This window comes from Aotus nancymaae, unplaced genomic scaffold, assembly GCF_030222135.1.
Source record: "Aotus nancymaae isolate 86718 unplaced genomic scaffold, 86718_ANA_hifiasm-v0.15.2.pri h1tg000028l, whole genome shotgun sequence".
Lineage (NCBI taxonomy): Eukaryota > Metazoa > Chordata > Mammalia > Primates > Aotidae > Aotus > Aotus nancymaae.
In genome coordinates this window covers 22,170,001-22,194,254 of record NW_026988441.1, presented here as the reverse complement: position 1 = coordinate 22,194,254, position 24,254 = coordinate 22,170,001, and the positions used below count along the sequence as shown (strand labels likewise).

At 34.7% G+C, this 24,254-nt stretch overlaps 1 protein-coding gene across 3 annotated transcripts in view; it reads left to right on the top strand.

Annotated features, from left to right (window-relative positions):
• Nucleotides 1–24,254, top strand: part of URI1 (URI1 prefoldin like chaperone) — a 73,454-nt gene that overhangs the window by 35,000 nt on the left and 14,200 nt on the right. For all 3 annotated transcript variants that reach the window (XM_012448434.3, XM_064381529.1, XM_012448435.2), the window contains exons 3-4: nt 7,988–8,066; nt 9,051–9,186. In XM_012448434.3, the coding sequence (XP_012303857.2) occupies nt 7,988–8,066; nt 9,051–9,186 (215 nt within the window). The remainder of the gene's footprint in view (nt 1–7,987; nt 8,067–9,050; nt 9,187–24,254) is intronic.

Here is a 24,254-nt window from a genome sequence, read left to right as displayed (position 1 = left end):
ATGTTGATGTTAGGCGTTAACTTGTAATCATAAATTGTATACATGTGAGTTGTCAAAAATTTATTGTCTTCCTTTATCTTAAAAGGATTTTTGGTAAAGATATCTTTGAAATTACATGAAGCAGACTTAAATATAGAAAAAGATATTTTGTTTGAGTGTTTAATTTTGGAAAGGATAGCTTTAAATTTAGACATAAAAGCTCCAAAGTGCTCTGGCATGTGAGTTTTGAGAGAGTCTAAAGCAAATGTTTGTTATTTTTCAAAGGAAGCTGGACAAAAATAATTGTTAAGAGAAAAAGAGTAATAGTTTCTATTAGAATTTAGAGTAGGAAATAACCAAGAAAGCATGCCTGTGTAGGCAAAAGTCTCAGGTGAATATTTGATTTTTCTCTTTTTTTTTCTGTTGGAATTCCTCTTTCCTATCAGTCAGTTGGGGTAGAGATACCTATTTTATGCACACATTGTATATCTGTCTATATGTCACATGATTTTGAAGGATTCCTTATACACAGAAACACTGAACTATTTCATTGTAATAATGCCATGGTTTATAGTATATTTCTTATGAATACCTGAAACCGTTTTCTCGAGTTGCTTTCACATGGCTATATAAAATTTATTTTATTATGTACAATGTGTGAAATGTTGATCTGCATACTTTTAAAGCTTGTAAAAGCTGATGACTTTGTTCTACAGCGTTAGGTAGATTTGTAAACTGTTTTTCAGAGTCCATATTTTACTGACTACAAAGTTTTCAGTCACTGTTTTGTATAGAGCCTTCTGTTTGGGCTTTTTCTTTATGGGTTTTTTTTTCCCTCCTCTTGAACATAGAGCAACTTCTAAACTTTCTGGAGATTTTACATGTTTTTGTTGTTGGAGTTTCTGCAGTTGTTTATGAAAGTCTTCGGGATAAGGGAGAAGAATCATGTATACAAATCCTTTTGTCATTCTTCAAGTTTCTGCACAGTTTAAAAAAAATAGTACATGGGTTGGTGATTAAGTAAGTTTGGAATTTTTGTGTGTAAAGTTTCAAAGGAAATTAAGGACAAAAAAAGATTCAAGTTGAATGTTTAAAGAAGTTTTTTTCCCCAAATGTGAATTCGATTTTTAAATTTGTATTCTGAATATAAAATGAATGCATGCTTAGTTATAGAAAAGTTGAAATAAGAAAGGAATAAAGAAAAATTTACTTATAATTGTAAAGAGAAGCTAATTCTCTCCCTGTTAATAAAACATTCCCTTTTATTCCCTCCAGCATCTTCTTCCCTTTTTTCTTTTTTTTTTGAGACAGAGTTTTGCTCTTGTTGCCCAGGCTGGAAGTGCAATGGCACAATCTCGGCTCACTGAAACCTCCACCTCCCAGGTTCAAGTGATTCTCCTGCCTTAGCTTCCCAAGTAGGTGGGATTACAGGCATGCACCACCACTCCTGGCTAATTTTTTGTATTTTTAGTAGAGACAGGGTTTCTCCATGTTGGTCAGACTGGTTTTGAACTCCCAACCTCAGGTGATCCGCTTGTCTCGGCCTCCCAGAGTCCTGGGATTAAAGGTGTGAGCCACCACGCCCAGTCCTCTGCAGCTTCTTAATTTTGTATGTGTATTTGTGTGACTAAGGTCAAACTGTACATGCTTTTTTCTTTTTCTTTTTAAAGAGCTAATGATTTTTTACTTATAATTAAAATTTATTACTTGTAGGAGTCCTTAAGTTTTTATATCATGTTTTTGGAAGCAACCAACTAGTTTAATATTTAACACACTTCTGAAAATGAAAGGAAAACTTAAACATGTTATAGAAGAGGTTTTTCCCCTGAAGAGGTTTAAACTGTTATTTTTTAAAATCCCTAATCACAACTCATCATCTAGAATACAGTCTTTGATGACGGCGGTGTGTTTCCAGTGTCCATATGCTTCGGTTCAGTTTCCCATGACCAGCTCAAGTCCAGGGAGTATCTGACTGAGGCAAAGGGCTTAGGGCTTACTGCTTTGGGCACACCTTATGATTTTTCATCTTTGTCTCAACTGTATTATGAGGTATGAAAACTGTACTTTTTTTTTTTTCTTAATATAAAGTAAAAGTAACATCCAGTAAAACTTGCAAGCACAGAGTCCTGTTCGATGATGAAAGTGTAAATATTGCAACAACCACAGTGCTTGGCTGAGAGGCGCATCACTTGGTAATAATCCTGAGTGCTCGTTCTTATTTTAAGAAGTGTAAGTCCAGATTCCACTATACTAAAGACAGATTGGAGTGGCTATCAGTGTAAGACTTGGGAGAAATGTAGGCTGTAAAAAGTTGAGGCATGCCTATAATTTACTTCTTAGTAATTTATATTGAACTCACGACCAAATTAATGAGGGTTTTCGCATTTTTCTTCTAATGTACTTTTAAGTCAATTGATAATTTTCAGGATTTTAAATATTTGGTAGGTTCAGAATCAAAATTGCTATTTTTCACTGTTGTAAAACCTCTTGAGAAACTAACCTGGAGGGATCTGTGATTGGGCCTCTGTTGAAACTGTATGTAAAATATGAGTTCTTTCTCTCAGGGAAGAGTCTAGAGTTTTTCTAGTTTCTCATAGGGATCAGTGACCTAAGAGGGTTTTTAAATTGCTACTCTAATTAAGAAAACCCACAAAATTACTTTTTTCTAAAATATGCTTTTGAAAGAAAATATAAAGTGTAAAATAACAAAACCTATGAATTATGGTACGATTTAAGTAGAAATTGGCACAAACTTTCAAAGCTTAAGTCAGCTATAAACTCATCACACCTTTTCTAGAAGGTCCCTCCCATTGATTTATAAGAGGAATTTATATTAATTGTAGAAAATTTGGAAAATAAAAAGAACAGAAATTACCTATAAACTCATCAGTAAAAATTTAACTAAACAAGGCACTTTAGGATATTTCTTTCAAACTTAGATGGATGTGTTTTTACATAATTTTTAAGCTTTTTTATATTGAATTCACGTCTCATTTTCTTAGAGCAATGTGAAAGAAGAGACAGGCACCTATGGTAACTGACAGGTCTTCAGACACATGTATATAGTTGTAGAGGGAACACTAGAACAGATTTTTCTGTCCAGGCTTACGATGTATATCCATTGTACTCTGTTTTCTCATTGTTGAAAAGTTAAATTGAAGAAATCTAGTAGAATGTTAGCTGCATCTCTCTTTAGATAATTTTGTTTCATTGACTTGAAAAATTATGTTTTTATATTTGGTTTAATCTTAATATCTATGTCTACTAGTAAAGTTTTCCAATGGACTCATAAAATATAAAGGACATAGATTATTTCATCAGCGTTTTCTGTTGGCTTAAATTCCTTGATATAACAGAGTTATAAAAAAGGAGTATGCCACCATTCTGCCTGAATTTTGTGGTATATTTCAGTTACTTATATCAGCTGAAATTACTAAATATTTTGCCATGACCATTTAGAAAAAAAGCCTAATGCTATTGATTTAATTCAAGTACATTTAAATTTTCCATGCGGAGTGTTCCTTTTCCCACCAAATTGCATTAAGCTTTTTTTCATTAATTTATTAGTAAAATGTAACTTTATCATTTTGTTTAGATTGCTTAAAAGGATACTTTGAAAAAAAAAATCATTTCTTGCTTTAGTAACTGGAGGACATCTCTTTACCTGTATAGAATCCATGTCCGAACTTAATATTCCTCTATTTTCTTAATTTTAGAGGTGCACATCCAGGCATCCTTCAAACTAGTGGATCTTTGACAAAGATGCATTGCAAAACAATCAACAAACAATCAGAAAGGCATGCTATGTGAGTGATGATCCCTGCAGCATATGCCAGTGGCTTGTTGTAGCGGAGCTGCTCAATACATGCTGGATTGAATTGAAACAAGGCTTTTTTTGGATGCTTACTGGGAAGTTGTAGGGTGGGTATGATGGACTAAAAATTATTTCTAAAGATGGTTATATATTTACTTGTATATATTCCAGAATCTTCAGATTTTTATCATTTCTTAAAAATAAAAAATTAACTCTGTCCCAGATTAACCCAGATGTTAGCACTTATATAGAATTCTTTTCCTTTTTCCCCTTTTAGGCATCTCACAGTATTTTCTGCTGGTCTATTTAGGATGTTAGGTAAAGGGAAAGAGACTGATAGAAGGTTTTTTTCTTAAAAAAAGAAAAAACAAAAACAAAAACTGGTTCAGTATTAGTATTTGCTGCCTGTTTTAACTTCCTACTTTAAAATTAGCAAAGTCTTATTGTTTCAATCTGCTTTAAGTTTTATCTCCCTTTTTTATTATTTAAAGGTTGGAGTCTTTATCACTGGCCTCAAACAAAGGATGTAGACTTTTGTTTTTCTTCACAGAGATTTTTATTTTTGTCAGTCACTTTTAAGAGGATTAAAAATGTTGAATCTCTTTCATATTTCCTTGTCCCTTAAAAAATATTCTATTATGACACATTTCAAACATATGGGAAGAGTGAATCTTGATCACCTGTCTGTACCTTAATCTGTTAATCCATTTTTTCTGATTAATTTCAAAGTAAATTGTGGACGTCAGTGCATTTTACCCCTAAATACTTGAGCGTATACCTCAATTAACTTGATTTCTCTCCTACTTTCTACAATTTTATGAAAATGAGCTGTTTCCCTTGGGGTCTGTCCTGATCTTAATCCTTTAAGGGTAAGGCTAACTTGTGGTTGTGTTACGGTCTTCATTGCTGCTGCCTTTTTTTCACTTAAAAGGTACTCTCAAAAGGCACATTGCACATGATTAGCAAGATTGAGAAGCACGTGGTTAAAGTTTCTTACATGCCTTATACCTGTGCTTTAGTTCTTGTTTTCTGTAAGGAATGTTGCATGAGGATATTGGAAACAAATTTAAAATTAAGAGTTGAAGGCGGAACCGAATCTATAAGGATCCATTATGGTGAAGCCAAAGAAGCAGGTCTAGCTATTCTAAGTAAGTAGGCTGGAGAGATGTTTCTTAACTCTATCTGGGTTTTATTTTCCATTTGAAGAAAAACTATTTTAAGCAATTACCTCTTTTGACTACTATAATATGACTCCTGTGTCCAAAAATTAATTACGTCTTTCCAATTATTAAAATAGAAAAAAAATCTGTTTAAATTTTGTTACAAATAAAGATCCCAGACTTCCCTCTGTAATGCATTAGTTTTTAGCATAACTTTTGTATTTTCTGTCACATAGGCTTTGTTATCTTTAACAGGATTATTTAAGCCTTAAATAATAGAGAGACTATTTGGAGATCACCGTTTGAGTGCTTGGTCCTGGACATTTTCACCAATGTAATCTTTAGAGAGAGAGGGTTCCTCAAGCCGCAGTTTCTTCCAGACACTGCTTGACTCCTCCTGGCCTCCCTTCAAAAAGGATTTCTGCATGGGCTGCATTTTAAGTGATCTTCTACTTTTGTATTTATAGATAATAATTCAAAATTTATAAATAGCAACTCTAATCTTAAACTGCTCTCCAGTATGTCCAGAGTTTTGTTCTAGAGAGAATTATTAATCAGTTGAAACTGAATATATTTGACTTGAAATACTGCCATTGATCTCTGGTACTACCTGTTGTCGAACCTGCTGTTCTTTTAATGTATGAAATAGATATTTTCTGAGGAAGTTTTTTTTCTCCTAAGCATAGTTACCAAAGTAAGACATGTTGAATGCTAACTTTAATACTAGCTTCTTAATATTCATAGAAACATTTAGATATCTAGGCTGGTGTATATAGTCCTTGAGCATTTGCAGAATTACTTGTCTGAAACATAAATAAGCTGTTAGTGATCTGTTATTAATAGTGAGTGTTGACTGTCTAGGCACTGTACCAGTCAGTCCTCTATAGATATTATCCCACTGATTGCTCACACCAGCCCTGTTTCTAAAGCCATTGATTGGTTCCTTTCAGCTATCCTGTCTTTCAGCAAGTTCTACTATTTGTATCAGATTGGTTAGTGAAATCTTGTAGGTAATAGTCTTTCTTCAAAGTTTTAGAATTGATATTTTTTGATGCTTCATGGAAAAAATGAGTATTGGAGCCAACATAGTAGATGTTCCATGCTGGGCAGTGTGTTAGACTTTTTATATTGAATTCTCTTGAAGCTGTAAGTATTGGTCCAGTTTTACCGTTGAATATACTGAGATTAAGGTTAATTTGTGGAAATTTCATGGTAGAGCTTGGGATTCACTCTCTGGTCTGACTTCAAAGCCATGTTCTTTCTGGTACGTAACCTTGTGCATGAAGTTTTTTTTTGCCATTTTATCCATATAAAAATTTTCCAGGAGGAGGATTTTTGCCTTAAACAAAAGAATAAAATATGTTTTATGTCACTTTACAGAAAAGGATTTTTTTGGGAAAGTTTATAAAGAGCAGTTGCATGCTAGAAAATGAGAAAGCTTTTGTGAAGGCATGCAGGTAGCTAGCGAGGTTAAACTCATTGCTTGCCTCATCATGTTAAAGGAGATCTGGCTTCTTGCTGTGCAGTTTTTCCACCTTCCTTCTACTTTGTGTTCTGTAAGAGAAAAATATAGATAAGTGACATTATAGGCTATGTAAAATAATACATATGTGAAATTTCTTAAAATCTTAAGACTAAGTGAGATAATTTTTTATTATGCTACTGTTGCTTCAGGGAACTAAGCAGTAAGCTGAAACCAATTCTGTGATGTTTATAGCGCAGTCATTTATATTATCTGGAGAATTTTACCTACATTGCAGTTTATCCTAATTTCAGTTTGACAATGTCTACATGCTCTTTTAAATTACTTGCTGAGTTGGCGAGTTTTTCTGTTATTTTTTAAAAACTGACAACATCTTTCTGCTTAAAAATAAAATTCAGTGCTGTAGTTTTGTTTGCAGCCTGTATCTTAGTAGGGAACCCTTAGGAAATCCAGTCTTTAGAGAAATTTTGAAAATGGGCATCTTGGCATAGGCTGCTGCCTGGTATCCCTCAGAAAGAAGGACTATTCATCTCCAGTAGGCGTTAAGAGCTGAGTAAGGCCCATGGCATGGAAATACGACCATCTCTGCCCCTACAGAGTTATACCTTTAGGTTGTTTGAAATTGCTTTATTTGGTAGCTCTGTTTGATATAACAAGAAACAGACTCCAAAGCCAAATTGAAAAGCCTTTTGTATTACCTCTACTTAATGTCTTGAACCCCCAGTTGATTCTCTCTTACCTTAATCACATTATTATGAATAATTGAAGAGCTGATGATACCTTTTTTAGATTTTCTGATGAGGACTAAAGCATCTGATCAGATTTCATGTTCATGATTTCAACTTTACAGCCAGTATCTTATTCAGTCAAAAGCTTTATTAAACCTCTTCTTTTGGCCGGGTGTGGTGGCTCACACCTGTAATCCCAGCACTTTGGGAAGCTGTGGCGGGTGGATTGCTTGAAGCCAGGAGTTGGAGACCAGCCTGACCAACATGGCGAAGAAACCTGATCTCTACGGAAAATACAAAAATTAGCCGGGCGTGGTGGCATGCACCTGTAGTCTCAGCTTCTGGGGAGGCGAGGCCAGGGAATCACTTGAACCTAGGAAGTGGAGGCTGCAGTGAGCTGAGATCGTGCCACTGTACTCCAGCCCGGGCCACAGAGAGACTCTATCTCAAAATAAATAAATCTCGTCTTTCTTCATCTTGAGTCCCTGCTTCTCTCCAAACATCAGGCCCTCTTTTACTGTCTCCCTTAATTTTCACATTTTATGTAGTCCAGACAGTCTTGTATCTTAAAAAACAGTAATTTTCAAAATTTGAGTATTCTGCTTCTAAATGCCAAAGTCCCTGGAGAGTCTTAATTCTTCAATAAATGTATGGTAGAATAATGCCATTGCTAAACTTTATAAAAACAGGATTTTAAAACTAAAAAAAATCTACATTAATCTTTAATTTGCTAAAATTAGGTTTTTGCTTAGCTTCTTTTATGATACCTAGCCTATTGGAAAAATTGTTAATAATTTGTGTATTTGGTGTTTTCTGTCAACAGGAAGAAGGTAGATAATGACTATAATGCCCTTCGAGAAAGACTCAACACCTTGCCTGATAAATTGTCTTATAATATAATGGTATGTTTGGTGTGTTTATTTTAAAGTAGTAGTTGTTTCTTGTAAACATATTAACTGTGTGTCAGTTCACGGAATGCCAAGCTGATGGACTGGGTCCAAGGTAACTACGTAGGAAGGAAGATTTGTTTTGTTTTACTTTATAAGAATACACTAATTGTAGTAATCATTGGTGTTTACCTCTTTTTCATAATATATATCGTGACATAAATGACATAAATATTAGCACAAAATTGAACATATTTCGAATGGAAACTTACTATATAAAAGATGTAATTATGACAGAAATATGGCTCTTAGTGGTTTCTTGTTAGCAATTTCTTGTTTCAGGAATAGGCCCTAATGTTTTGTAATTCACAGAATTAAACCTTAGGACATTGATTTTCATATAAAAAGGTGCTGCTAATTTTTGTTCTAATGATCTTCACATTGACATAGTGATCTGTTTATGAGCCCCAGATTAGAATCTTTCATTGCATGAATATTCTTTCTCATGAAGACTTTGTCATACTAGTCCAAGTATTTTGTGTCTATACCTAGGTAGATCCATTAAAGCTATTTATTTACTAATTCCTGCTTTGCAAAAATGGCTGTTTTATTGAAAATAATTTTTAGTTTTCTTTATCAAAAGTATTTTGCATTGACAGTGTTTCACAACTAGTTGCTTTTATTTAGATTTGCAAGTGAATGAAAAGTATAAACATGACGAGACAATACTACTTTCTTGAAGAGCTGTATGTAAATATGGTGTGGATTTATTTTCCTGTTTTAACCTTGATTTATGAACATAAAGCAATTTTCTATAGATTTTCCTAGTGAAATTTTAATATAATGTTAAATTTCTGTGAAGTTGGCATTTTATTTTTCCCAATGTATAAATAAAATTAAGTATTATTTAATTTCAATGACATAAGACTTTTGATGCAAAGTGTTTTATAAAATGTATTTTTCAGTGTTTTATGTTTTCTTCCTTTTTTTAAACAATAGGTACCATTTGGCCCTTTTGCCTTTATGCCAGGAAAACTTGTCCATACTAATGAAGTTACTGTTTTACTGGGGGACAACTGGTTTGCAAAGTGCTCAGCAAAGCAGGCTGTAGGTTTAGTTGAGCACCGGAAAGAACGTAGGTACCCATTTTAAATGATGTATTTTGTTGTGTATGTATCCATTCACAGATTGCCAAGCTCAAGGACTGTTTCTTACCAAAAATACCTTCCGTCATTCATGAATCCAGGCTCTTTGTGATTCTGTTGAATTGCAGGTAGTTTGAGTAGAACCAACATTAGAGAATGAGCTGGAGAATGGAGCATCTGGGTTGGAAATGTCACCCAGTTGGCATCTTTTCAGAAGTTACAAAGTATCAAAGTCATTACCTGTGATTTTGTGACTAGAAGTTGGGAAGACATAAAAATTGGGAGTCATTTTATACTTTATAATTGGTTTGTTTTAGTTGCTATTATAGACTTACTTTTGCATTTAATACTTTAGTACACAGAAATAATGTGTTTGCTGCTTAGTGAACTAAGAGAAATACCTATTTATGCAAGCAGACAATTCTTTTTTTTTTGAGACAGAGTTTCGCTCTTGTTACCCAGGCTGGAGTGCAATGGCGCGATCTCGACTCACCGCAACCTCCGCCTCCTGGGTTCAGGCAATTCTCCTCCCTCAGCCTCCTGAGTAGCTGGGATTACAGGCACGCGCCACCATGCCCAGCTAATTTTTTTCGTATTTTTAGTAGAGACGGGGTTTCACCATGTTGACCAGGATGGTCTCGATTCCTTGACCTCATGATCCACCCGCCTCAGCCTCCCAAAGTGCTGGGATTACAGGCGTGAGCCACCGCGCCTGGCCCAGCAGACAATTCTTAAAAATGTTTTTTGGTTTGGAAAAAAAATATCATATTTTCATTTGATAGAAGAGACCAGGTGTGACAAGGTGCTACCTAAAACAGCACCCTTACCCTTTTTCAGTTGAGTTCTCTGCATCACTTTATTAAGGCAGCTCTTGAGTTTTATCTGTACTATTATCTGTAGGTGTATAGAAGCCTACACACACACACACACACACACACACACACACACACACACACACAGAGCACACAGTACACATTTTGCGGTAGGATGAGCTAGCTTGGGTTCTAGCTTACCTGTATTTTAAAATTAGGTTCAGTTTCTAATCTGTTCTTATTTCTGTAATATGTATTTAGATTGACAGTATAGTATCTGTCCTACCTGCTTTTTAATCTTGTAGTTAAATGTGTCTTTGAAAATAAATTTTGGGAGATCCTTTTGTATAAATAAGGTCATACTAGACAGAAAACAGCTGGGTCTTCTAAAGCTGAACTTGATTTCACTTATATATGAGTGGGTACTAGAGAACTCATTCAGTGAAATTCTGGGAACTATATTTGGAGACTCTAATTGCAAATCAACTTCTATAAGTTTATAATTGATATATATTTTGATCTTTTGTGACACTAATCAGAATCTTATTGTTAGGCCTGTATGTAATTTCTGGCAGTGATAAATCTTTTGGCTTTGATACATTAAAATAAGTCATGTATATTAGTGAAAGAGATTGGGCGTACTTTTTTCTTAAAAGACCTTACTAAAGACGAAGGCTCTCTTTATGAAGTAGCTCTGATGTTACAAAATGAATCCATAACCTGTTGAAGTTTGTTCACATTGATTTTCATATTTCAGTGAAAAAAATCTTTATAATTAGTGATAACTTAAAATATTAATGGGAATACTTTTACTACAATAGAATAGAGTTCTAGGGTAGAGAAGCATGTTTTGGTAAATCACTTTCTAGTAGTTAAATATGGTTTTGGAAATTGACCAAACATGGATGACTTTTGGAATAATTTTCAAAGTACATATTTCCTATTACAGTGTGACTGTAATGCTGTTTTAGTCACATGCTTTTATAATTTATAACAACTGAAGAAAATAGGTATATTGTTGTATTTAACATTTATTAAGAAAAGATACTTTATTTTTCTTAAGGCACAGGAAATATAACCAGTTAAACATATAGTCATCTACCTCTTGCCTGACTGGGGTAATTGAGGAAGCTCTGAGTTACAACATGTGTCATGATTTGTTTAACCAGCACCACAGTTAGGACACAGAATAGAATACAAGATACTGCTCCCAGGACCCAGCTCCTACCAAAGCCTTCCTCACACCACCCCTTGATGGTTGCACCCTACTGCCGCCTCTAAGGATTGACACCCTCAGTCTCTTGTCTTTTGAGACTAGCTTCTTCACTTTCTGTAATGCTTCATCCAGGTGATTCTGTGTATTCAAAATTCATTTCTTTTTTTGCTGAGGACTGTTCCATTACGTGCCTATCTATTAAATGCACATACAACAGTTTTTCCATTCACCTGTTGAGGGACATTTGCGTGCTTCCATTTTTTGGCAGTTAGGAACAGAGCTGCTGTAAGCCTTTGTGTACAGGTTTTTGTGTGAACATATATTTTTATTGCTGTTGGTAAATACCTACAAGTGAGATTGTTAGATCATACAATAAGTGTATGTTCAATTTTTAAGAGACTACCAAGCTGTTTTCTAAAGTGGCTGTATGATTTACATCTCTATCAGCAGTATGTGAGAGTTCTGGTAGCTTTACGTCTTTACCAGCCCTTGGTATTGTCAGTTTAAAAAGTGTAGCCATGTCTGGGCATGGTGGCCCACGCCTGTAATCCCAGCACTTTGGGAGGTCAAGGTGGGCAGATCATGAGGTCAGGAGATCCAGACCATGCTGGCTAACACAATGAAACCCCGTCTCTACTAAAAATACAAAAAATTAGCTGGGCATGGTGGCACCTGCCCATAGTTCCAGTTACTCGGGAGGCTGAGGCAGGAGAATCGCTTGAACCTGGGAGGCAGAAGTTGCAGTGAGCCAAGATTGTGCCACTGCACTCCAGCCTGGGCAACAGAGCAAGACTTCATCTCAAAAAGAAAAAAAAAAAAGTGTGGCCACATGAATAGGTGTCTCATGGTTTTAATTTGCATCATTGCCTAATGATGTTGAGCATTGATTTATGCACTTATTTTATCTTTTATCTTTGTGTCCTCTTCTTTTTTGAGATGGAGTCTTACTCTCTTTTACCTGTTAAATTCTTTTGCCCGTTTTTAAAAATTGGGTTGTATATTTTCTTTTTTTTCTTTCGTTTTTTTTTTGAGACGGATTCTCACTCTATTTCCCAGGCAGGAGTGCAGTGGGGTGATCTTGGCTCACTGCAACCTCCACCTCCTGGGTTCAAGTGCCTGTCATGTCTCAGTCTCCTGAGCAGCTGGAACTACAGGTGTGCACCACCACTCCCAGCTGATTTTGTGTATTTTTAGTAGAGATGGGATTTCACCATGTTGGCCAGGCTGGTCTCGAACTCCTCACCTCAGGTGATTTGCTCCCTTCAGCCTCCCAAAGTGCTAGGATTACAGGTGTGAGCCACCATGCCTGGCCTGGGTTGTATATTTTCTTACTGTTGTTTTGAGAGGTTTTTGTTTGAGTGTTTTTTAATATATTCTGGATTTAAGCTCTTTGTTAAATTGGTGATTTGCAAATAGTTTTTCTTCCTTTGCATCTTGTCTTTTCGTTCTCTTAACAATGTCTTTCCAGAGCAAAAGGTTTTAATTATGAAGTTCAGCTTTTACTTTTTTTTATGGCTCATATGTGTGGTGTCATATCTAAGAACGCTTTACCTAACCTTAGTTTTTTGTTGTTTTTTTTTTTTTGAGACGGAGTTTCGCCCTTGTTACCCAGGCTGGAGTGCAATGGCGCGATCTCGGCTCACTGCAACCTCCGCCTCCTGGGTTCAGGCAATTCTCCTCCCTCAGCCTCCTGAGTAGCTGGGATTACAGGCACGCGCCACCATGCCCAGCTAATTTTTTGTATTTTTGGTAGAGACGGGGTTTCGCCATGTTGACCAGGATGGTCTCGATCTCTTGACCTCGTGATCCACCTGCCTCAGCCTCCCAAAGTGCTGGGATTACAGGTGTGAGCCACCGCGCCTGGCCCTAACCTTAGTTTTTGAAGATTTTCTCCGGTGTTTACTTCTAAAAGTTTTATACTTTGACATTTTACAGTTAGATCTGTGATCAATTTTAATTTTTGTTCACGATGTGAGGTTTAGGTCATGGTTTATTTTTCTTGCATATGGATGTCTCGTTGCTCCAATACTGTGTTGAAAATACTGTTCTTTCTCCATTGAAATGACTTTGCACCTTTGTCAGAGATGAGTTGACAACAAGACCATCTTACATCCCCCACTAGGATGGCTATAATGAAAAAGACAGTAACACTTATTGGTGAGCATGTGAAAAAATTGGAACCCTCATTCATTGCTGGTAGGACTGTAAACTGGGTAAGCCACTTGGGAAAACAGTTTGGAATTTTTCAGCAAGTTAAACATTGTGTCTTACTTTGCCTCAGGAGTTCCACACCTAGATAGTATTCTACGCAAGTGAAATAAAAACATATGTCCACAAAAACTTGTACGTGAGTGTTAAGAGCAGCACTATTTATAAAAGCTGAAACATGGAAACAACCCAAATGTCTATCAGCTAACGAATGGTGGGTAAGTGTCATAAATACATGCAGTGGAATGTTGCTTGGCAGTAAAAAGACGTGTACCTTGAAAACATTATAGTAAAAGAAGCCAGTCCTGGGAAGGTGTGGGAGAGAATGGAGAGTGACTGCTAAAGAGTATGGAGATATTTTAGGGGCAGTGAAAATATAAAAATAAAGATTTTGGTGATGGTTGTACAACCCTGTGAATGAATATACGAAAACCGTCGAATTGTACATTTTGGATGGGCGAATTACATGGTTGTGAATTGTTAAAAAACAAATGAATCTGCCATTTTGTGTAGTTGTGATTTGGACCATCATTTCTGTTTCTTTATCAATGTGTCTGTCTCTTTACTGATGCCACTCTGTTTGATTATGTAGCATTATAGTGTTTCTTAAACTTGGTAGTACAAATGCTCTAATTTGTTCTTTCCAGATTGTTTTGGCTGGTCTACCTCCTTTGCCTTTCCATTTTAGAAACCACTTGTTTATGTTTACAAAGACTCCTGGTGGGATTTTGATTGGAATTACACTAAATCAATATATCAATTTGTGGAGAATTGGCGTCTTAACTATGAAATCTTCTAGTTTGTAAACACTTCCAGCCTGCAAACATAGTATATCTCTGTATTTAGGACTTCTTTCATTACATTAGTTTTGTAGTTTTTGAGCATGCAGATCATAAGCATTTGGTTAGATTTATATCTAAGTGTTTCACTTTTTGTGGAGTTATTGAAAATGGTGATATTTAAAAGTTTTGTTTTTCAAGTATTTCTAGTATATAGAAATGCTTGTTTTGAAAAAGAACTAACATTGTATCCTGCATCCATGCTGAACACATTTGTTAGTTCTCTGAACTTTTTGGGGGTAGATTCCATGGGATTTTCTATGTAGACAATCATGACTTTTGTGAATAGCTCCAGTTTTTTTTTTTTTTAATTCTTTCCAATGTGTATACACTTGATACACTTTCTTTTTCTTGCCTTACTTCCTTGGCTAGGACTTGCAGTATAATATCGGAGTGGCAAGAGTAGGTAGGCATCTTTGTCTTGAAATTGATCTTCTGGGGAAAACATTTGGTATTTTGCTGTCAAGTGTGGTGTTAGCTGTAGGTTTTTAAAAAATGAATATCAGTTTAGGGAACTTTCTGCTTGGTTCTAATTTGTGGATTTTTGAAATGAATTAAATATTGAATTTTGTCAAATGTATTTTCTGCATCTGTTGATATGATCTTGTAGTTTTTCTTCTGTATCTGTTAATGTGGTAGATTTTATTGATTGATTTTTCTTCCCTGGATGAACTAGATTTGGTCATGATGTATTATTACTTTCATATATTACTGGATTTGATTTGCTAGTACTTTGTTAGCCTCATTGATATGGGAAGTGTTTCTTCTTCTTGTATTTTCTGGAAGATACGGCATAGAACTGGTGTCAGTTCTTTACATGTTTGATAGAATTTGCCAGTAAAACTGTCTAGGCCCGAGAGTTCTTTTTCAGAAGACTTTAACTACAAATTCAAATTTTCCAAGAGATAGAGGACTGTTGAGATTATTTTTTCTCTTGAGAGAGCTTTGGTAATTTGTAGTTTTCAAGGAGGGGCTCTGTTTCACCTGAAGTGTTTAATTTGTGTATCTAAGAGTTGTTCACCGTATTACTTTCACATTTCTTCTAAATGTGTAGGGGGTAATAGCCCCTATTTTGATTTTGTTAATTCTGATTTTAATCCTTCTCTCTTTCTTGGTCTTTCTGGCTAGATGGAGTGGTGCTCAAATGGGCAGTGCTGATTTTACTCCCCAGGGGAACTTTTGGTTGTCACAGTGGGGGTGATGGGTGCTGTTGGTATTTAGTGGATGGATGGAAGCCAGCAGTGTTGCTCAGGATCCTATGGCAGTTGACACAGCCCCTCACAATAAAAAATTATCCAGGAAGGCTGAGAAAGCCTGATGTAGGGCTTATGGATTTTATTGATCTGTTAATACCCAGCTTTTGGTTTTATTGACTGTTTCTATTTTCTTAAAAATGTTCTTCCTTATGCTCGTTCTGGGTTTATTTCATCTTCCTTTTCTAGTTTCTAACATAAGCATTTATTTTGATGCTGTAATTTTCACTCCAAGTATTCTCAAGTAGCTGGGATCACAGGCACACACCGCCACACCCAGCTAATTTTTGTATTTTTAGTAGAGATGGGGTTCTACCATGTTGACCAGGCTGGTCTTGAACTCCTGACCTCAAGTGATCTGCCCACCTCGACTTCCCAAGGTGCTGGGATTACAGGAGTGAGCCCCTACACCTGGCCTAAAGTGTATTTCTTATAGGCAGCATGGTTCTTTGCTTTTTAATTTATTCTGATAGTTTCAGTCTTTTAATTGATATATTTAGACCATTTACATCTAATGTAATATGTTTGGATTTAGGTTTGGCATTCTCCTCCCCATCCCCGTGTTTTTATTCCTCTTTTCTGCCTTTCTTGTCTTCTTTTAAATTATTTAATATTTTTAGTATCTTTTACTCTGTTGCTGAAATAGGAACTTCTTAAAGTATTTTTAATGTTACAAATTAGGTATTAATGTATTTTACATGAACTTAGAAGTTTTACTCTAAGTACTTGCTTTGGGATTTGCTGAATTCATTTTTAAGTTTGAGAGCAGTTTTTTCTTTAGAAAAGAGTGTGTCTTCAATGAGACTAAGTGAAGAGTCTGGGATTTAAAACCAGGGTTTAATCAGAGGTTTCTAAAGTATAAATATCTTTTTGGCAATTTTGTTTCCCCTTATCTCTGTAATCTACTTTGAACACAGGTATGTAGAACGACTTGAAATTCTAGTATCCAAGCACCATGTCTTAGAATTTTTGGCTGTCGTGACAGGCATTTGGCTACGTTTCAAAGTCATTAGTGTAGTGATTAATGTTAAACAATTTTACTTATAGGGTGATCTTAATCTATTTTCCTCACAAAGATAATGTTGGGAGAATATTTTGCCATATGTCTTTTGTTCAGAGTTGTATCTGATACATTTGTTTTATCTTATTTTTACTTTTGTCTTCAAAAATGTGTATTTAGTCTTCATTTTTGCGATAAAGTTATTTTTACGTTTTAATGGAAGGGTGTCGGAGGCAAAGAGATAAGATCATGAACTAGGGTAATGGCTGTAGGCTTAAAGAAGAGATCAGAAGCAGGAAGAATTTCTGAGCCTGATAAGACTTGGCAACTGATTGAATGTGAAGGTTGAGGGGAAGCATTGGATGAGTGGTGACCTAGAGGCAATGTTGTTAACATAATCAAGTAAGTTTGTAGATCACTGCACTCTGCTTTCCCTCTACCAGAAAGTCAGATGCACATTGGCACATTACTTAGAAGTCCTGTAATGAAAAATAACCCTTTAGTTTTGTTTAATATTGTGATTCCCAAACTTACTTGATTTTGAGAAACTTTTAAAATGTAATGTCTATATTATCTCACAGAGCATTCTAAAGAAAATCTTGGTTTAGGAATACATTTTTAGGCAGATTGCAGAAGAAACTGGATGATAGGACATTGTTAGCATCGATACAGCTTTTTTTGTTTGTTTTATTTTGTTTTAAGTGATAGAAGAAAAAAGATTATATATGAGGTGCATCAGGTCATTCACCAGATGGGCTTTTTTAAAAATAATTTTTTTAGTAGGTTATATAGGGACATGATACAAAATCCAAAGGATATTTATTAAAAAATCACTATGCCCCCTTCTCTTATTCTTTCTCTCTCCCTTGAGGCATCCTTGTTATCAGTATCTTACTCATTATTCCAGGGATATTCTGTACATTTACAGCCATAGACTTATGCATTCCCTCCCCACTCTGTACGCATCCACTCAAATGGTAGCACACTTTTTTTTTCTTTTGGCAGCTTGCTGTTTTTTATTCTTTTCATGGCTATATAGTATTATATTGTACTTTACTGTATTTAGCCAGTCCTTGGCCCATTTTTTATTTGGGTTGTTTGTTTTTCTTGTTGAGTTGTAGTTCTTTATATATTCTGGATATTAGTCCCTTATCAGAAGTGTAATTTGCAAGTATTTTCTCCTGGTCTGTGGGTTGCCTTTTCATTTAATTTGTTCATTTTTTGGTCTTATTAAAAAAAAAAAATAGCTACCAGGTAGAATGGTACCGTTTTACTTTCTTAATAATGTCCTTTGATGCACAAAAGTTTCTAATTTTCATCGTCCAGTTTGTATTTTTTTTTTTTACCTATGCTTTTCACGTCATATCCAAGAAATTGTTGCCAGATGTCATGAAGCTTCCCTGTGTGTGTGTTTTTTAAAGAGTTTCCAGTTTTAGCTCTTCATTTAGATCTTCATTTCAGTTGCCATATCCATTTTGAGTTACATTTTGTATATGCTGTAAGGTAAGGGTCTGCCTTTATTCTTTTGCAGATGGTTCCAGTTTTCTCAGCATGATTTGTTGAAAAGACTGTCCTTACGTTTTTGAATGGATTCTGCACACTTGTCAAAAATCATTTGGCCATATATTTATGAGGTCTTAATGTCTGAGCTTTGTATTCTCTTTTTTGGTCTGTGTGTGGTACCACATTATTTTGATTAGGGTAACTTTGTAATAAATTTTGAAACAGAAAGATGAGACTTCCAACTTAGTTTTTCTTTTTCAAGATTGTTTAGGTTATTGGGGACTCTTGAGACTCCATGTGAATTTTAGAATGGGCTTTTCTGTTTTTGCAAAAGAAATTTGGGTTTTGCTAGGAGTTGCACTGAGTCTGTAGGTTGCCATGGGTAGTACTGACATCCTGATTATTAAACATATTAACTCCGTGAACATAGGATATCTTGATTAGATTTATTTAAGAGTTTAGTCTTTTTGGTTCTAGTTTAAATGGATTGCTTATACATTTTTTTTAGATTGTTCATAGTTAGTGCATACAAATGCAACTGGTTTTTGTGTGTTGATTTTGCATGCTGCAACTTTGCTGAATTTTTAAAATTAGCTTTACAAGGGTTTTTTTTTGGTTGTGTGTGTGTATGTGTGTGTGTGTGTGTATTTTTTAGGGTTTTCTTTATTTAGGTTTGATACATTCTTTCTAAGATTATATCATCTGTTGGTAGTAGCGATAACTTGTTTCTTTCCAATTTGGAGGCTTTTTATTTCTTTTTCCGGCTTAGTTGCTCTAGCTAGTACTTCTAGTATAGTGTTGGAATAGACATGTTGATAGTGAGCACCCTTGTCTTATTTCAAGTCTTAGGGGAGAGATTCACAGTCTTTCATCATAGAGTGTGATGTCAGCATGGGGTTTTTATATATGACCTTTATTATGTTATGGACGTTCCCTTCTATTTCTAGTTTATGAGTGTTTTTTGTCATGAAAAGGTATTGCATTTTATCAAAGACTTTTTTGGATTAAATCAAGATTATCATGTTTTTTTTTTTCTCTTCATTCTGCTAATGTGGTATATCACACTGATTTTTATAACCCATCCTTGCATTCCAGGGTGTGAGGGAGATCACTCTTGGTCATGATATATAATTCTTTAAATATGCTACTGTATTTAGTTTGCCAGCATTTTGTTGAGGATCTTTGTATGTATATTCATAAGTGAAACTAGCCTATAGTTTTCATATTTTTATCTGACTGGCCTCATAGAATGTTTTCCCTCCCTTTTCATTTTTTGGAAGATTTTGAGAAGGATTGGTGTTAATTCTTGGTAGAATTCATCTGTGAAACTATCTCTTCTTGGGCTTTTCTTCATTGGGAGGTTTTTGATTACTGATTCAATATACTACTTGTTACAAGTCTATTCAGATTTCAGTTCTGGTAGTTTGTGTTTTTCTAGGAATTTGTCTGTTTTATCTAGGTTTTCCAACTTGACAATTAGTTGTTTATACTATTTCTGTATAATCCCATTAATTTCTGTAATATTAGTTTTTATTGTTCCACTTTTGTTTGTGATTTTAGTAATTTGAATCTTCTCTCTTTTTTGTTTTTAGACAATCTTGGTAAAGATTTGTCAATTTTGTTGATGTTTTAAAAAATTAACCTTTAGTTGCATTAATTTTTCTTCACCTTTAAAAAATTTGCTATTTCATTTATCATCCTCTAATCTTTGTTATTTCTTTCTTCTCTTAGCTTTGGGTTCTGTTTACTCTTTTTTTTTCCAGTTTCTTAAAGTGTACAGTTAAGTTACTGATTTGAAGTATTTCTTTTTTTTTGATGTATTTACAGCTATAAATTTCTTTCTTAGCATTGCTTTGCTGCATGCCATAAATTTTCGTTGAGTTTTCATTTTTGGTGGTCTCAGGATAGTGTCTTTTTTCTTGTGAGACAGAGTCTCACTCACTCTGTTGCCTGGGCTGGAGTGCAGTGGTGTGATACGGGCTCACTGTAACCTCTATGTCCCCAGTTCAAGGGGTTCTTCTGCCTCAGCCTCCCAAGTTGCTGGGACTACAGGCGTGGGCTACTGTGCCTGGCCAATTTTTGTGTTTTTAGTAGAATCGGGATTTCACCATGTTGTCCAGGCTGGTCTTGAATTCCTAGCCTTAAGCGATCTGCCTGCCTCAGCCTCCTGAAGTGCTGGGAGCCACTGCGTCCAGCCATATTTTTAAATTACTTTATGATTTCTTCTTTGACCCATTGACAGATTGTTTTATGAAATTTTCACATTTATGACTTTTTCTAGTTTTCCTTCTGTTAATGATTTTTAATAATCCTGAACATTCTGATTAGAAAATATATATGATTTCAATCTTGTTAAATATTTTGAGACTTATTTTGTGGCCTCTCATCTGCCCTATCCTGGTGACTGTTCCATGTTTCCATGTTTCCCTTAGAAGGTGTGTATTCTCCTGTTGTTGGGTGGAGGTAACTATGTATGTTAGGTCTAATTGGTCTTTAGTAGTGTTCATATTCTTTATTTCCTTCTGGCCGTTCTATCTTTTATTGAAAAGGGGATAATTGTTATATCTTCTTGGTAGATTGACCCTTTTATCAGTATGAAGTGTCCTTTGCTTCTTGTAACTTTTTTTTTTTTTAACTTGAAGTCTATTTTGTCTGATACTACGATAGCTACTTCATTTCCTTTTTGGTTGCTGTTTGTATGGAATATATTTTTGATGCCTTCACTTTCAACCTATTTGTGTCCTTAGATCTACAAATGAGTCTTTTATAGATAGTATATAGTTGGATCCTTTTTAAAAACAAGATTCTGCCAATTTATGCTTTCTGATTGAGAAGTTTAATCTGTTAACATGTATAGTAATTACTGTTGAGAGAAGGACTTTTGCTATTTTGTTATTTTCTGCATGCTTTATAGCTTTTTTTGACTTCATTTCTTTATGACTGGCTTCCTTTGTATTTTTTTAATATAGTGAATGATTTTGATTTCCTTTTCACTTCTTTTTAAAGTATTTTATAGGTATTTTCTTTGTGGTTACCATGGTGATTACGTAGAACATCCTAAGGTTATAAAATGCATTTTGAATTTATACCAACTTCAGTTACATACAAAGGCTTTATTCCTGTTCAGCTCCTTCACCTTCCCTTTATATTATGTCACAAGTTACATCTTTGTACATTGTGTCTCCATTAATACAGATTTACAATGATTTGTTTTCATTTTTCTTTAGAACATAGAAAAGAAAATAGTGGAGTTACAAACCAAAATGACAGTAATACTTATTTTTGTCTGTGTGTTTACCTTTATCAGATATCTGTATCTTCATGTAGCTTTGAGTTACTGTCCTTTTATTTCTGCCCAAAGAGCTTCCTTTAGCATTTCTTGTATTGCAGGTCTAATGGTAAGGAATGCCCTCAACTTTTATCTGGGAATGTCTTAGTTTCCCCTCATTTTTAAAAGACTGTTGTTTTGCTGTACATAGAATTCTTGACTGAAGTATTTTGTTTCTCTTTCAGCACTTTAAATATATGTTATCCCATAGCCTTCTGTGCTCCAGGGTTTCTGCTGAGAAATCTGATAATCTTATTAAAGATTCCTTGTATGTGATGAGTTGTTTTTTTCTTGATACTTTCAAGATTATCTTGTTGCTGTTGTTGAGTAGTTTGATTATGGTGTGTCTTGTGTGGGTCTGGGTTTATTCTACTTGGATTTAGTTGAGCTGCTTGGATTTGTGGATTCATACCTTATCAAGCAATGTGTGTACTCTTGAGTATCTTCAATAAGGCATTTCAAAATACAAATTTATGACTTTAGTTTATCTTTATAATAGATGTATATAGCTTTAGACAACCACATATCATCCTAAGACATTATTTAAAAAAAGTAGCAGCATTCACTTATCCCTTTTGGCTCACAGTTCGTGTTCCCCAAATGTAATTTCCATTTTTGGCTATTTTTACTCTGCTCTTTTTATTCATATTTTCCAGTGGTTGGCATATTCTATTCTTTTTTTACTTCTTTTTTCAATTTTATGTATTATTAACTACCTGCCTACAATTTAAGAGGACCATTTAGCATTTTTACATGTTCTCCCTGTCTCAGCTTCTCTGATCTTTTTACTGTTCTATCACCGTTTTTGTTCTATCAGTATTCATGCTTAGATGTTATGTAATTCCATTTTTTGTATAGGCTTTTACTTGAATTTAACTGCTTTTTTATTGCATAGTTTTTCTATGTGTCTATGATTAATTCAGTCAGACACTTGTTTTGTTAGACATTTTACTGCTGGAGTCTTTCATTGTCTTGCTTCAATTTGGACTGGCTTGTATCTTGATCAAAGGAGAGCTGTCTTCCTAGTGTCTTCTTACCCTGTTTTTGCCTTTTATTTAATTCTTGTTTTCTGCTTCCCAATGCGCCACCCTTCCAGGTTCTATTTATTTTGTTGGAATATTGCGTTGAGTAACTTTTGGAAAGGTAGTTGGAGGTACTAATTTGAAATTTTATGTATCTGAATATCTCTTATGCTCCATATGCTCCTGCTTGTTATTGTTAACTAGACTGTTTAGAATTCTAGGTCTTAAGTAATTGTTGCCCTCAGAATTTTGGATACATTATTCTGTTACCTAAGTGTTGGCTTTTGAAAACCTTGATGCCACCATCTTTTTCTTTGTATATAACTTGTTTTTTTGAATGCTTTGAGATTCCTTTTTGGTCTTTCTCATGATTTGGAATACTACAGCGGTGCACCTTGATGCCTTGCTGTGGATCCTTTAAAATTTGTTTGCTAGTGCTTAGTGGACCTTTTATAAGTGGAGACTTGAGTCCTACAGCCCTGGGAAATTTATATTATTACTTTGAAAATTTCCTTTTCTTGTTGCCTCTTTATCTTTGTTGTAATTTTTGAAGTGATTTTTTTTCTACATAATCTTTTCAATCATACATTGTCTTTAAAATTTTTCTGTACATTTCTTCATTTCTAGAAGCACTTTTATTTTTGGTTCTTTGAATGTTCCTTTGTTATGGCATCCTGTTCTTGTTTCATGGATGGAAGATCTTTTTTTTTTTTAAAGGAGTATTTAGTTTTTCTTGTAAAGTTTTAGTTTTCTTCTTTAAATATTTCCTCCATGTTTCTTTTTTCTTCCCCTTTTCTCTCACTTTTTTTTTTTTTTTGTCTCTAGCATTAATGTTCAAGAATTTTTTCAAATGTCTGGTGATCCTTGGCTAACCGTTTATACTTGAGTTGAATTCTGTCAGGAAGTTGTGTGTGCATAGGCAAGGTTTGTGGATTGATAGGGGTTTTTTTTGCAGGGAGTTAAGCTGATTTTTTTTTTTTTAATTTGAGCAATCTTTAAATATCGGCAAATTCTACAAAAGAGTCTTCTAATCTTCTTCATCTAGTGTTCTCAGAACCAGGCTGGGAATCTCAAAGTTCAGTATGATCACTTGGAATTAATCCTCCTGGTTTCACTAAGACATTTTCTGTTCTCTTCCCACTTCATTCCTATTCCCTACCATCCCTGAAAATCACTCTAAGCTATGAATCTTTTGTTTAAGCAAAAAAGGAGAAATCTTTTTGTGAGGTTGGGGTTTGGGGACTTGTTCTTTTCAAACTTTTATCTAGATCTTTGCTTTAAGTTTATACCCTTCCTTCAGAAATACTCCCAAGTGAATTGCTTTTTCCAGGTCCGATATCCCAGATTGACTTGCAGTAACCTTTCCCTGCCGCAATTAGGTTCCAACTTTTTCTATTGTGCAAAGTCCATTATCAGTTGGGCAGTTTACAAAATTTGGTTTACATTTCTTGTCTATTTTCTCTTCTCCAAATATATTTGTCTTTGTGGGTTTATGCCTTAAAAAAATTTCTTAGTTGTTATTTTACTAGGGTATAGGGGAAAGGCAAATATTAAGTACATGTGTTCAGTGTGCATTTTAAAGCAGAACTCCAAACCTTTGTACTGGTTTAAGAAGGGGAAGATCCTGTCCAGAGGTTTGTGAATATTTCCACCAGTGGGCACATCCTATTGAAGCTGTTGAAAGAATATTTAAAAATTCCAGCACACGAAAGAAATGAGTTGAGAATAGAGTATTCACAAAGGATTCAGTAGAGAATTGCATATTTACAGGCTTGATCCTATTCAGTGCATATGAATATATGGCTAAGTGAAAAAGACTCCTTTCATGAATGATGTTCATAACTTTTATTAGTCTTTTGCAAATAATTTTTATTACA